Here is a 14,743-nt window from a genome sequence, read left to right as displayed (position 1 = left end):
ACTCTTCCCCATGTTTAACCTATACCCCGAAAATTCCCCGAACCTCCTCAAGATTCGCATAACCTCTATCATCCCCCCCCCGCTGGGTCTGACACGTATAGCAATAGGTCATCCGCGTATAACGAAACTCTGTGTTCTTCTCCCCCTCTAGTCACCCCTCTCCATTTCCTGGAGTCTCTCAGCGCCATGGCCAGAGGTTCAATTGCCAGCGCAAACAACAATGGAGACAGCGGGCATCCCTGTCTTGTTCCCTATATAATCGGAAATACTCCGATCTATGTCGACCTGTAACTACGCTTGCCGTCGGTGCCCCATAAAGTAGTCTAACCCAGCGAATAAATCCGTTCCCAAACCCAAACCTCCTTAACACTTCCCATAAATACTCCCACTCCACCCTATCAGATGCCTTCTCTGCGTCCATTGCCGCCACTATCTCTGCCTCCCCCTCCACTGAGGGCATCATTATCACCCCTAATAGCCGTCGCACGTTAACATTCAATTGTCTCCCTTTTACGAACCCTGTCTGGTCTTCGTGCACCACCCCTGGGACACAGTCCTCTATCCTCGACAGCACCTTTGCTAGCAGTTTGGCGTCCACGTTCAATAGTGAAATAGGTCTATAGGACCCACACTGCATCGGATCTTTGTCCCTCTTCAAAATTAGCGATATCGTCGCCTCCGACATTGTCGGGGGTAGTGTCCCCCCTTCCCTGGCCTCATTGAACGTCCTCGCCAGCAATGGGGCCAACAAGTCCCCATATTTTCTGTAGAATTCCACCGGGAACCCGTCTGGCCCCGGGGCCCCTGCTTGCATGCTTCCCAGTCCCTTAATAACCTCGTCCACCTCAATCGGCGCCCCCAGGCCTGCCACCGCCTGCTCCTCCACTTTCGGGAACCTCAACTGGTCCAGGAACTGCCGCATCCCCTCCTCTCCCTCTGGGGGCTGAGACCTATACAGTTCTTCATAAAAGGTCTTAAACACCTCATTTATCTTTCCTGCCCTTCGCACGGTGTCTCCCCTTTCATCCCTAATTCCTCCTATCTCCCTCGCTGCTGCCCTCTTTCGCAGTTGGTGCGCTAACAGGCGACTAGCCTTTTCCCCATATTCATACCTCCTCCCCTGTGCCTTCCTCCACAGTACCTCCGCCTTTCTGGTGGTCAGAAGGTCAAACTCGGTCTGGAGTCGTCTCCTCTCCCTGTACAGCTCCTCCTCCGGGGTCTCTGCAAATTCCCTGTCCACCCTTAAAATCTCCCCCAGTAATCTATCCCTTTCCTTGGCCTCTGTTTTCCTTTTGTGGGCCCCAATAGAAATCAGCTCTCCTCTGACCACCGATTTTAGTACTTCCCAGACCACTCCCACAGGGACCTCGCCGTCGTCATTGACCTCCAGGTATCTCTCGATACACCCCCTCACTCTTGCACACACTCCCTCATCCGCCATCAGTCCCACATCTAATCGCCAGAGTGTTCTCTGCTCCCTGTCCTCTCCTACTTCCAGGTCCACCCAATGTGGGGCATGATCCGAAACCGCTATGGCTGAGTATTCAGCTTCTTCCACCCTAGAGATCAACGACCTTCCTAGAACAAAAAAATCTATCCGGGAGTACACTTTATGGACGTGGGAGAAGAAGGAATACTCCCTAGCCCTGGGTCTAAGAAATCGCCATGGATCCACTCCCCCCATTTGGTCCATAAACCCCTTAAGTACCTTGGCCGCTGCCGGCCTTCTTCCAGTTCTTGAGCTGGATCTATCTAGCCCCGGGTCCAGCACCGTATTGAAGTCCCCTCCTAAAATCAAATTTCCTGCCTCCAGGTCCGGAATACGCCCCAGCATCCGTCTCATGAACCCCGTATCGTCCCAATTTGGGGCATACACATTAACCAACACGACCTCCATTCCCTCCAGCCTACCACTCACCATTACATATCTACCTCCACTATCTGCTACGATGTTCTTTGCTTCAAATGCTACCCGTTTCCCCACCAAAATGGCCACCCCTCTGTTCTTTGCGTCCAGTCCTGAGTGGAACACCTGTCCCACCCATCCTTTCCTTAGCCTAAATTGGTCCGCCACCTTTACGTGCGTCTCTTGGAGCATAACCACGTCTGCCCTTAGTCCTTTCAAATGCGTGAGCGCTCGGGCCCTTTTTATCGGCCCATTCAGGCCTCTCACGTTCCACTCAGCCTCACTGGGGGGCTACCTGCCCCCCTCCCGTGTCGACTAGCCATTACCTTCTCTAGGCCAGTCCCATGTCCCGCCTCCGCGCTCCCGCTCGCTCCCCCAGCGTCGCATTACGACCACCTTCTCTTTAGCCATTTCCTTTTGGATTTCCGCAGCAGCAACCCAGTTGTCCCCTCTCCCCCCCCCCCCCTTGCTAGATCCCTATCTAGCTTGATTGCTCCCCCCATATCACTTCCGTAAGTCAGCTGACTTCAACTGACCCCGGCTACTCCTGCTCGCTCCTCGACCCCCCCGGTGTGAGGGAACTCCCATCCGCCTTGCGCCTGTTTTCCCGCCTTATTCTTTCTGGCGCGGGAACATCCCTTTACCTGTCCCGCCTCTTATGGCGCAGCTCCCTTTCCCCTCCCCCTCTCCTTCCCCATTCTCTGACTATGTCCCGCCTCTCCCCCCTCACCGGCGCCCACATTTCCCCGGTGTCCCCCCCCTTCCCTGTTTACTTCTCGCTTAACTTTCACCATCCCATTAACAAAAACAATAATAACAACAATAACAGTTCCCTGCAGCATCAGTCCCTCAGTTCCGGTCCAGTTTCTCTTCATTGATGAAGGACCATGCTTCCTCCGCCGTCTCGAAATAATAGTGTCTCTCCTGATGCGTGACCCATAGTCTTGCCGGCTGCAGCATCCCAAACTTCACCTTCCTTTTGTGCAAAACCTCTTTGGCTCGGTTGAAGCTCGCCCTCCTTCTCGCCACCTCCGCACTCCAATCCTGGTAGATCCTTACCACCGTATTCTCCCATCTGCTACTCCGCACCTTTTTGGCCCATCTCAGGACCTCTTCTCTGTCCTTAAGGCGGTAGAATCGCACGATTATCGCCCTCGGTGGTTCTCCCGCTTTTGGTCTTCTCGCCGGGATCCGATTTGCCCACTCCACCTCCATGGGGCCCGCAGGGGCCTCAGCACCCATCAGTGAGCTCAGCATCTTACTTGCGTACGCTCCACAGTCCACTCCTTCCACACCCTCCGGGAGACCTAGTATCCTAAGGTTCTTCCTTCGCGCTCCATTTTCAAGGGCCTCAATCCTGTCAGCACACTTTTTATGAAGTGCCTCGTGCGTCTGAGTCTTGACCGCCAGGCCCATGACCTCGTCCTCAATACCTGACACCTTCTGCTCCACCACGCGAAGTTCTGTCTCCTGGGTCTTTAAAGTCTCCTTAAGCCCCTCAATTGCCTGTAACAACGGGGTCATTACCTCCTTCTTCAGCAGGTCCACGCACCGTCTCACCACCTCGTCCTGCTCAGGCCCCCATGTCACCCGTGGTTTCTCCGCCGCCATTTTGTTTCATTCCCTCTCTCTCTCTCTCTCTCTCTCTGATCTTCTGGCTGCAGATTCTTCGGGCTGCAGCCGCCGCCGCCGGTTTTTCCCTCCGTCTTTCGGGGGGGACTCCCTTCCCTCGCGCCTCGCACCGGGTTTTACGGCCGTCAAAGTCCCCGTTGGGGCTCTTAAAAGAGCCCGAAGTTCCGTCGGAGCTGGAGCCGCCGAAACGTGCGGCTAGCTCATCCCTGCCGCAACCGGAAGTCCAGGACTGCACTTTTTAACGTAGCATATAGACCATACATAAGCTTAGATAAATGTAAGAAAATAAGGAACTTAAGTCAAAAAATATATATTATTATAACCGCCAAATCTATTGATACTCAGGAACCATTTCTGTTGCAGGTTGCGAGCAGGCTTATGCGACAGGTGTGCAGTTACAGAAGAACACATGAAGAAGAAGCAGCTGGAATTTGAAAATATTCGACAACAAAATCTAAAACTTATTACTGAACTTAGTGAGTGAATGTTTAGGAGAGGATTTATTTTCTGAGAGCATATTTTGTTGAAATGAGAAAGCTTTTTCTTAACTTTTCTACCTATCTCCATTGTTATATTTAATAGTGAATGAAAAGAATAGCCTTCAGGAAGAAAACAAAAAGCTTAGTGATCAGCTTGAATCACTCGAACATCAACTGAAGTAAGTCGTGTGTGGCTGTTGCTCATCTTGTGTCACTTTGCTTTTAAACTTTGTGGCCTGTCTGATTTTGATTTCTATGGTGTTAGAGAACAACAGCCTGAAGCGACAGGAGCAGCAGATCATGATGATGGAATAATCCCGGATTCTCCAGTTTTATCTCTATCCACCTCTGTAGTTAGCAGAATGCGAAGGAAGAAGGAAAATCGGCATATTCGCTATGCAGAGCATGTTCATGCAAACCCTTCAGGGCCGCAGTCTGATGATGGTATTGATAAGATTTGTGATTCATTAACATTATTCAATATCTTAAAACTTAGTATAATCTTCAATTATTACTAGAAGTTTCCTCCATTTTAAAATTATGTTGATAATTTATCCAGGCAAATAAATGTTGAGGTTTTTTTTATCAATTGTACCTGTAAGACATTGTAGCAGGTGGGTAATGTGCATTGATGGAGTGAAATGCACTGAGTACTGTACCTAGAGAGGAATGTGATTCTGAATCAGTACTCGTGATTCAGAAATGTCTATCTGTATCTTCTGACTAAAAATTCTTAAGATTCAGCTTTACCAAATAAGTACCTCTGGTATGTTTGAGGAAATATTTTCAATCATAGTCCTACTTTATTCTCTAATAGCTGTTCTGAACTATGGGTTCTATAATGTTTATTTGTATAACTGATGTTTTGTTATTGTGTAGAGACATGTAAAATTTTGTTGGCACGTTTCTCTGGAATAACCCAACCTACACAGAATGAAGAAATCCTAGTTCCAGACTCCTGTGATCTTGAACAGCCCCAAATAAAGAGTAAGTTTGAAAACCTGCTCATATGAGTAAGCAAATTAATTTGACACGTGTAGAGTGGCAGCTGAGTTGTAAATTATTTTGGTAGCTCTGAAAATAATAATCCTTGTTTATCTTAACAAATGGACTGACCATTAATATACAATTTGCTATTTAATACTGCAACTACCAGAAATAGTTGACAAATATAGCATGGGGCGGACCGTACCGGCGCCAAGGAGTGGCGTGAACCACTCCGGCGTCGGGCCGCCCGGAAGGTGCAGAACCCTCCACACCTTCAGGGGCTAGGCCGGCGCCGGCAGGGTTCGCGCGATGCCAGCTGGTGCCGAAGGGCTTGGCCCCGCACCAACCGGTGCCAAAAGGCCTCCGCTGGCCAGCGCGAGTTGGTGCATGCGCGGGAGTGCCAGCATGTACTGGTGTCATCCCAGCGCATGCGCAGAGGCGTTCTTCTTCACACCGGCCATGGCGGACCGTTACAGCGGCCGGTGCGGAGCGAAAGAGTGCCCTCACGGCACAGGCCAGCCCGTGGATCGGTGGGTCCCGATCGCATGCCAGGCCAGGCCACCGTGGCCCCCCCCCCCCCCCCACCCCCCCCCCCCGGGCCAGATCCCCCCCGAGGACTCCGCAGAGCCAGTCCCGCCGGTACTGACCTGATTTACGCCGGCGGGACTGGCCGAAACGGGTCAGCTCATCGCAGGGCGGAGAATCGCCGGGGGGGGGCCAAGGCCAACTGCCCGCGCGACGCGATTCCCGCCCCCTGCCGAAAAACCGGCGCCGATGAATCCAGCAGCAGGGCGGGATTCACACCGCCCCCCGCCGATTCTCCAGCCCAACGGGGGGGGATCAGAAAATCCCGCCCCATGGGCTATGTTTCAATTTCCCCTCCCCCATGAGAAATAATTGCAATGTAATGTGTAACTCAAATTTGAAATTCTGAAGCCCCAGGAGATCTGAACTGCACATTCTCTTTGATTCCGCGGTTCAAATCCAATCCAGATTAATGGGTTAAAAACTTGCTAGTTTGCTGACTAAAGATCCTACATCTAATATGATTAGACAAACATTGGGCAGAATTTTCCCATTTTTGCACCAAGTGCTGGCTGAAGCGAGAAAACCAGCATGAAGCTCGCCTGGAAAAGTCCGGTAATATCGGGAATCCAGAGTTTGGGGTGCCACTTGTATTGAGCGCCCCGATCTCCAATTTAAAAAAAAAAGATACAAACTACCCCCCCCTGGACAACGTACACAGAGACTCCCTCCCTGTGCGCACATGCAAGGAGGGACCTCCACACCCCTAAAACATGGATTATGGGATCTCCCCGCCAGCCCATCCCACCCCCGTGTCCTATTCCAACCCTCCTTCCAGGGCTATACATACCTGTGTGCCCCCCTGCGGGTTACCTTTGCCTGTTTCACATCTTTAAAAACCTGTTGTAAACCTCATTCACCCGGTGTCATGTCAGCAAGGGGGGGAATTTCCCCACAATACGGTGGGGAAACCCTCTAGTTATGTTTAAATTTATGGATAAGGAAGGGCAGAACCTCATTAAGTCACCGGTGAGTGGTGGAGAAAAGCAATAAAGAAGATCTCACCGTCGAGATTCTCGTTGTTTGAGTCTTGCGCCCACCATTCGGCTGCAAAATCCTGACCTATATTTTCTATGCACTTACTATAGAATTGTACCAATGCCTACTGGAGACTCAGTTTTACATTCTGGAGTTTATTTTTCTGTTTGGTTATACATCCCAAGATATCACTGCTTCTTCACATTACACCTTAGTTTGAGTGACGTATACTCCAAATACCCATGATCTGGTAGCCTTGAGCCATTTTGTTTATATTGCTTCTAGTTTCCTTCCTTGGTGTCGTTTTCTTGCATTTGTCCACAGAAAATGCTATTTGCTACCCATCAACCAGATCACTTTTTGTATTTGGCTGGCCTACTGCCCGCTGCACGTCTTTATTTCTGTCCCTAGGTCCAAATCAATTAAATAGGCTGTAAACAGCAATGGTCCCAGAATTGTACCCTTTTGTGCTTGCTAGTGTCTCCTTATCGTGTTGATGCAGCTCCATCCTCCACCATCCTGGGCTTTCTCAATTGTCAGTTCATCTCATACGTTCGCCTCCTATTCCATGTTTTCATGCCTTGTGGCCAAATTACTTATGTTACAAAGCCTTGCTGAAATGAAATAGATCAAATTTACAGAATTTCCATTGTCAACAAGTATTTTCTCATAGGATGCTAATAAATGTGTCAGACAAGAGGTGCTTCACACAACTACTGCAAACTGACTCCTCCTGCGACCAACCCATACCTGTCCAGGCATTACCGTATCCCCTTTTCAAGATTGTTTTCTGCAATCACTGATTTATGCTGTTTGGCCTGTAGCTTAGTGGATCATCCCTAGGCCTGTGCTTTTTTAGTCAAAACTGAATCTTATTCTGGGCTTGGGAAAACTCTACCTGCACATTTTTACAGCTCAAAAACTACACACTGACCCATGTGTGACTTTATACTGTGGTCAGATTCACAGTGCAGTTTGTGAGTCACACTGAAGTGTTTGAACAGTGTGGGTGCAGAGGCAGGCCAGTTAGAGTACTGTCTCAGTTAACCAACACAGTATCCCAGCTCCCAGCAGTGCTTAAAAGCCACAGAAACCTCACCCCCACCCCTCCATCATACCAGCCCATGCACCCTATATGCCCCCAAATGTCCTCCACCCATCAACCATTATGCAGTGTGCAATTCTTCGATTCAATGCAATATCAACGGAAAATATTTTACATTCCTTGGGCAAAATAAACCTCTCCCCTTCCAATCAAATTCTCCATACCATTTATTAAGGTCCAATTAAGGGCCTCGTTCTCGATTTAATGAGCGGCGGCAGAGGCCCAAGTCCAGTGAGTAGTCCAGCAGGTTGAACCCTGCTGTTCATTGATGGGTAGGGATGGTTCCTTGCTAGGCTCACTGTGTCAATAATACCTTTGCCCTCAAACAGTTGTGCCTCACTATGTCCACCTTGCCTCTGCCCTCTCCCGTGGATCCCGGACCTGCTGAAATATCTGGGTCCATTGTTGGGCACCAAATCCTTGGCCTATTTACAGCACTAGTAGCGACCACTGCTCCTGTTGGTGTGCAGAGCTTTCGGCTTCCGATTTTCAGTAGCTCTGAGGTGGGATCTGCGCATGGAGATAAATGGAAATTCCATCTCATTCCAATTGAAGAGCCCTCGCTGGAAAAATAAAAATGGGGCGAGCAGGCTAAATGGAGGCTGGCTCCTCAACCCCAAAATTTACACTTATATATGGGGAACCTGCCCTTGGCATATAATCTAGCACCTGCTGGGATGAAACCCATTAGCATTTGAAACCAAGCATCGAAAATGCCCACAGCTATCCAACAAGTAGGCTACTCTCTGGGAAGAAAGGAACAGAAGGAGTTCCAAAAAGGAGTCATATTGGACTTGAAATGTTGGGGTGATTTTGATTCTGCATTAGCCACCAGTGAGAGCGGCAACAGGGGCAGAAAATTCGGCAAGAATTGGGTAACTCGATTCTCTCCAGCGAGATGCAATTACGAAATGAGAAATCCGCCGCTTAAGGTCGGGAACCTCGGCCGAAATTCTCCCCCAACGGCGCGATATCCGGCAACTGGCGCCAAAAACGGCGCCAATCAGACGGGCATCGCACCGGCCCAAAGGTGCGGAATGCTCCGCATCGTTGGGGGCCGAGCCCCAACATTGAGGGGCTAGGCCGGCGGCGGAGGGATTTCCACCCCGCCAGCTGGCGGAAATGGCGTTTGTTGCCCCGCCAGCTGGCATGGAAATGCGGCGCATGCGCGGGAGCGTCAGCGGCCGCCGACAGATTCCCGCGCATACGCGGTGGGGAGAGTCTCTTTCGTCTCCGCCATGGTGGAGGCCACGGCGGAAGGGAAAGAGTGCCCCCGCGGCACAGGCCCGCCCGCGGATCGGTGGGCCCCGATCGCGGGCCAGGCCACCGTGGGGGCACCCCCGGGGTCAGATCGCCCCGCGCCCCCCCCAGGACCCTGGAGCCCGCCCACGCCGCCTGGTCCCGCCGGTAAATACCAGCTTTGATTTACGCCGGCGGGACAGGCAATTTCTGGGCGGGACTTCGGCCCATCCGGGCTGGAGAATTGAGCGGGGGGTCCCGCCAACCGGCGCGGCCCGATTCCCGCCCCCGCCCATTCTCCGGTACCGGAGACTTCGGCGGGGGCGGGATTCACGGCGGCCAACGGCCATTCTCCGACCCGGCGGGGGGTCGGAGAATGACGCCCCTGATTTTAATTCTTTAGAATATCAATAGCAAGCCCTCCCTTCGGGACTCTTTCTCACGCTCCCACCCCTCCCAGCCCCCAACCCAGAATTTGATTGCCCATGCCAGCGGGATTTATAACAGCTGTACATCTTCAGCTGTGAGATGCTCACCAGTGAGTGACCCAGAAGCCTGCTAACTAATTATCTGCGCTGGTAGAGGGTGCAGAATACAGCTGTAACGTTTCAACAAAGCTTGTCTCCGGATTGTCTCCCTCTGTGCTGCTCGGGTCTTTGATGTCCAGAGGGTGCGATGATGGTCCAGGCTGCTTTTACGACTGACCTGCAAGGGAAGTGAGATGGCATTAGTCCATCAGTGGGAATAAATGATGGGAGAAAGTTAACTCATGTGAGACTTGCACCATGGCTGCATATCTTGACGGTTCTCACTTTTGACTACTACACACCCAATTCGCCCTCTGCGTAGGTGTGGTCCTGCTCCTTGACTGTCAACTCAAGGTTCTCTCCTCAAAGAGGGTTAGGGTTTTCGGTTCAGGCAAAACTCTGCCAGACTGTGTCCACTCAAGCCAGTTGTGCTCAGGTTTATTCTGCAATGCGATAGATGGGGAGAGTGTAGTCGGGGGAGCCCTGCCAGGTCAGGTGGTCATGATGTGGAGATGCCGGTGTTGGACTGTGGTGAGTACGGTAAGAAGTCTTACAACATCAGGTTAAAGTCCAACAGGTTTGTTTCGAATCACTAGCTTTCGGAGCACTGCTCCTTCCTCGGGTGAATGAAAAGGTATGTTCCAGAAATATATATATATAGACATCTTTGACTTTGTATGTATGTTTCTGGAACATACCTCTCCATTCACCTGAGGAAGGAGCAGTGCTCCAAAAGGTAGTGATTCGAAACAAACCTGTTGGACTTTAACCTGGTGTTGTAAGACTTCTTACTGAGGTCAGGTGGTGATAAAGTCTGGCATGAGTGGGGATGTGAGGAGCAGATTATCGGGGGTGGGGGTATGTTGTGTGTGTGCAAGTGAGGGCATCGTGAGAACTGCTGTTCTGACTGACCTGCAAGGGAATTTGAGGTGGCTGAGTGAGAGATCGTTATGGAGGTGTGAAGGGTTTCAGGGGTATACATTAGGAGGCAAACTTACCCTGACTTCACGGAGAAGGTAATTGATCTTCTGACACTGTTGCCCCATCCTCTTATGCATAAAGCTGGCACTCACTGTTGTGGCTACTGCCTCCCAGGCTGGGCTGATGTACTTGGTTGATGGACTTCTTCCGGGATGTTAGTAGAGGATGGCACGCCTCCGCATCCACACCATTGAGGAGTTTGGGAAGGGCACCCTCTGAAAACCTTGGTGCTGTCTTCCTGGGAGACATTCCCTGACTGGACTTGGAACAACTACAGGGGATGCATTTAAAAGCAGCGCGCCACTTATTCCAGAGATTAAGGATTCACCCAAAAAACGACGAAAGGCGGGATTCTCCGGCTGTTTCTGCCCGGCGACCGGAGAATCCCGCCTTAAGTCAATGGAGTTCTCCATTGTCCGCCTCTCGCCCGTAGCGTTCTTGCAGCGGGCGGGGTGGAAGAATCCAGCCCTACGTGTTATTTTGGGTGGGTTTCCCGGTTGATCCCCACTGGGTCTTTGAGCGCGATCTTGATCGGTATTCACCCACACCAAATCATTTTTTTGCTGCTTGAGGAGAATCTCACTAAAGTATCCCACACTTAGAATATTTTTCAATAGTGGGGAGCTAAAGACACCAGCAAGATCGACCCCTAAGAGATCGGGGTGCCATTTTTGAAGGGTGCCCAGATCTCAAAGCTATAATAATAATCTTTATTGTCACAAGTAGGCATTCATTAACACTGCAGTGGAGTTACAGTGAAAAGCCCTAGTCGCCACATTCCGGCACCTGTTCGGGTACACTGAGGGAGAATTCAGAATGCCCAAATGACCTAACAGCACCAAACAGTTAGGTTGAGGGTCCCCCACAATCCCCACCCACAGACATCGCGAACCCCCTGGAGACATGGGGAACACTCAACCCTCGAGGTGCAACCTCCCCCTCATCACTAAAAGGCTGTGGGGTTGCTGAGGACCCCCCATCTTTAAGGCTCCCCTTCACCCCACACCTTTCAACTCCCTCTTCGCCCCACTTTTCAAGGGCATGGCACCCCTCTGGTCCCATTTCGTGGCAGTGCCAACCTGGCACTTGGTCACTACTCCTTGACAACCTGCCAGTGCCAAAATGGCATCTGTGCACTGACCCTGGCAGCCGAGCACTGCCAACCTAACACCCTGGCACGACCCTGTCCCTGACCACCCAGGTGCTCCAATGGCCTCCGAGCCCCTCACCGTGGCCATCACGTCCAGTTTCCGTTTTTGGAGTCCAGTACTACCTAATGTGCTCTGGAATCCGGCTTCACCTGTGAATGCCAGGAGACTGCAGCATTGAACAGACTGTGCATATTAAATCAGTTTCATGACTCACTTAAATATTCTCACCTGGATCATGGCCAGCGAAGGCATGATCCAGATCACGTCGGGCATAGCGGGTTGGCACTTTCTATTTTTATCTATTGCTGTTTAAAAGCTATTACGGATTCTGCTTCCAGTACTGTTCTGGGAGAGTATGTGTTCACATCTGCAGTGTTTTGCTTTTACTTTTATTAAAGTACAAAATTCAAAAAAACAGTGCCTACCAATCAGTGCAAGGGAGCAAGTGGTGATTTGTTTTCATCAGCCAGTCATTTAAATCACAGTATGAAAGATGACAGCACAGGCTGACTGGTCATTTAGTAATATTGTTTCACTGCATTATGGTGCTTTCTCTATTGGAAATGCACTGCAAGAAATGTGAACAAATATAAAAGGCTGGTCACTGTAAGGGTCAATTTACCTTGAAATCCTAGTGATGAATTACTGTATTAAAATACACCTACATTACAATGGAATGCCTCATAGTGACATTGGAAGGTGTAAACACATACTCTCCCAGAAACAGTACTGGAAGCAGAATCCGTAAATAGCTTTTAAACAGCAAGTAGATAAATACTGGCAAAGGGTGCTTTAAAGGGCTGTTGGGAATGTACGAGAAAATTGGACCTGGTGTGCATGTCTGTTTAAACAAACCTTAACAGACACAATGAACTGAATGATCACCGCCTGTGCTGCAAAATTCCTGATTCACCCCAGAGTCTTGGTGTAGTGTTGGTTTCATCAATTACTTTTCACTTGTACCCAGTGATATCATGCTGTAGTTATGCTGTTGGCATTGGTGGCATTCTGTCTTTTGTGATATACAAAACAGATTGGGTCGTTTTCATTGTAATACTTCAATAAAAATAGAAAATGCCCGAAATACTCAGCAAGTCAGGCAGCATTTATAGAGAGAAGAGTTCGGGCTGGATTCTCCGCAGCCCCACGCCAAAATCGTGTTCCTGGCCGAATCGGGCCCGGCGCCGCTCTGGCGATTTTCCAGGCCCCAAAGAATCGCGGATCCACAAGTTACGCCTCGCGACTGGGTGGCCATTGACAGGGGCCCGCTCAGCGATACTCCGGTCTTGACTGTCCGAGTTCCCAACGGCGTGGAACTAATGTGGTATGGCCGGTCAGTACTCTCGCGCGGCGGCTGTTGACTCAGGCCGTGGCCGTCCTGGTAGGGGGCTGGGAAATCGGGCACTGGGGGGGCCTCATGTGCGCCGCGCCAGCGATCAGGCCGGAAGGATCTTCGTGGGGGGGGGGGGGCAGATTGTTGGTGTTGGTCCGAGTCCACGAACCCCGTATCCGCAGTCAAAGCTGCGTTAAGCTCCCCGGGTCCCTGCTAGCCTCCAGAAGGTAAGTGTATCGCCTTTTCTTTTTTGCAGGAAACTGGGGAGTGCAACGGCGTGGGGACATAGCCCCATTTTGGGAGAATCCAGCCCTTCATGTTTAGGTTGATCACCTTTCAGAGCAATTTTCTTGATCACCCTGAAAAATAGACACTGTAAGAAGTGTACAATAATATTATTTTGTGCATAACATATGACCTTGAACACACCATTGTAATTTTATGAACATAATCTAACTACCTCATTGATATAATAAACTAATGTTTATATAACACTGGACTTGAGATCTGGCTATGAATCCAAGTCCTAAAATGCCAAATTGAATTAATAAATTGGTGCTACAATATACAGGCTGACAGCAGTTCTGGAATCCACCTCATGGGAGGGATGTGATAGCACTGGAAAGGGTGCAGAGGAGATTTATCAGGATGTTACTTGGACTAGAAATTTTAGTTATGAAGGTAGATGATTATTATTATTACATTGGATACACTGGGGTTGTTTTCCGTGGAGCAGAGGAGACTGAGGGGGGGAGAGGAGGAGAAGGGGGGGGGGGGGACGACATGATTGAGATGTATAAAATTGAGGGGCATAGATACAGTAGACAGGAAGAAACTTTTCCCAGTGGTAGAAGGATCAATTACCAGGGGGCATAGATTTACGATAAAGGCAGGAGGTGTAGAGGGGACATGAGGCACAACCTTTTTCATCCAGAGGGTGGTGGGAGTCGAGAACTCGGCCCGAATGGGTGATGGAGGCAGAGACCCTCATAACATTTAAGAAGTATTTAGATGTGCACTTGTGATGCCAAGGCATACAAGTCTGTGGCCCAAGTACTGGAAAATTGGATTAGAATACTTAGGTAGTTGTTTTTAACTGCCGCAGATGTGATGGACCTTGTCTGTGCTGTAGACCTCTATGACTCCACAGATGCTGCCAGACCTACTGAGGTTTTCCAGCATCTTCTGTTTTTATTTCAAATTTATAGCACCTACAGTAATTTGCTTTTGGTTTAGATAATTCCATCTTGTATATGCCATTTAAGAGGCCTAGGGAAGATTAATAAAGGCTGGCTTATCTTCATTTACCATATTTCAAAAACAGATAAAACCAAATGGTCAGTAAAACCACAATAACTTCAATGCTGGTGTAATTGCAAATAAATATGAAGCGCGAGTGAATAAGGCATTCCTATAAAATCTGATATTCATTTGACAAAGGAAAGTAACGTTTATTCAAGAAAAATAATATATGTGTGGCAGGACTTTCCGCACATCCTGCCACATGTTTCACAGAGGGTTCACAGAGGGGGGGGAGGGGGGGGAAATGGCGGGGGATGAGAGGTCCCACCATTGACCGGCGGTGGGACTTTCTGGTCCCACTGTTGCCAGCGGGGTTTCCCTATGAATGAACCCTTGCTGCAGTGGTGCGCCGTCCGCGGGAATGGAGGATCCCGAGACTGTGAAGTTCTTGCCATGATAAACTTAACTTTTTTTATAGAACATACAGTGCAGAAGGAGGCCATTCGGCCTGTCGAGTCTGCACCGACCCACTTAAGCCCTCACTTCCACCCTATCCCAATAACCCCTCCTAACCTTTTTGGACAATAAGGGCGATTTA

At 49.9% G+C, this 14,743-nt stretch overlaps 1 protein-coding gene across 3 annotated transcripts in view; it reads left to right on the top strand.

Annotated features, from left to right (window-relative positions):
- The window catches only part of rbbp8 (retinoblastoma binding protein 8), a 243,628-nt gene that overhangs the window by 154,907 nt on the left and 73,978 nt on the right, over positions 1 to 14,743 (top strand). For all 3 annotated transcript variants that reach the window (XM_072467446.1, XM_072467444.1, XM_072467445.1), the window contains exons 5-8: positions 3,902 to 4,014; positions 4,121 to 4,196; positions 4,283 to 4,461; positions 4,897 to 5,004. In XM_072467446.1, the coding sequence (XP_072323547.1) occupies positions 3,902 to 4,014; positions 4,121 to 4,196; positions 4,283 to 4,461; positions 4,897 to 5,004 (476 nt within the window). The remainder of the gene's footprint in view (positions 1 to 3,901; positions 4,015 to 4,120; positions 4,197 to 4,282; positions 4,462 to 4,896; positions 5,005 to 14,743) is intronic.

This window comes from Scyliorhinus torazame, chromosome 11 (genome assembly GCF_047496885.1).
Source record: "Scyliorhinus torazame isolate Kashiwa2021f chromosome 11, sScyTor2.1, whole genome shotgun sequence".
Lineage (NCBI taxonomy): Eukaryota > Metazoa > Chordata > Chondrichthyes > Carcharhiniformes > Scyliorhinidae > Scyliorhinus > Scyliorhinus torazame.
The sequence above is the reverse complement of the archived record's forward strand: the minus strand, read 5'-3'. Positions and strand labels throughout refer to the sequence as shown.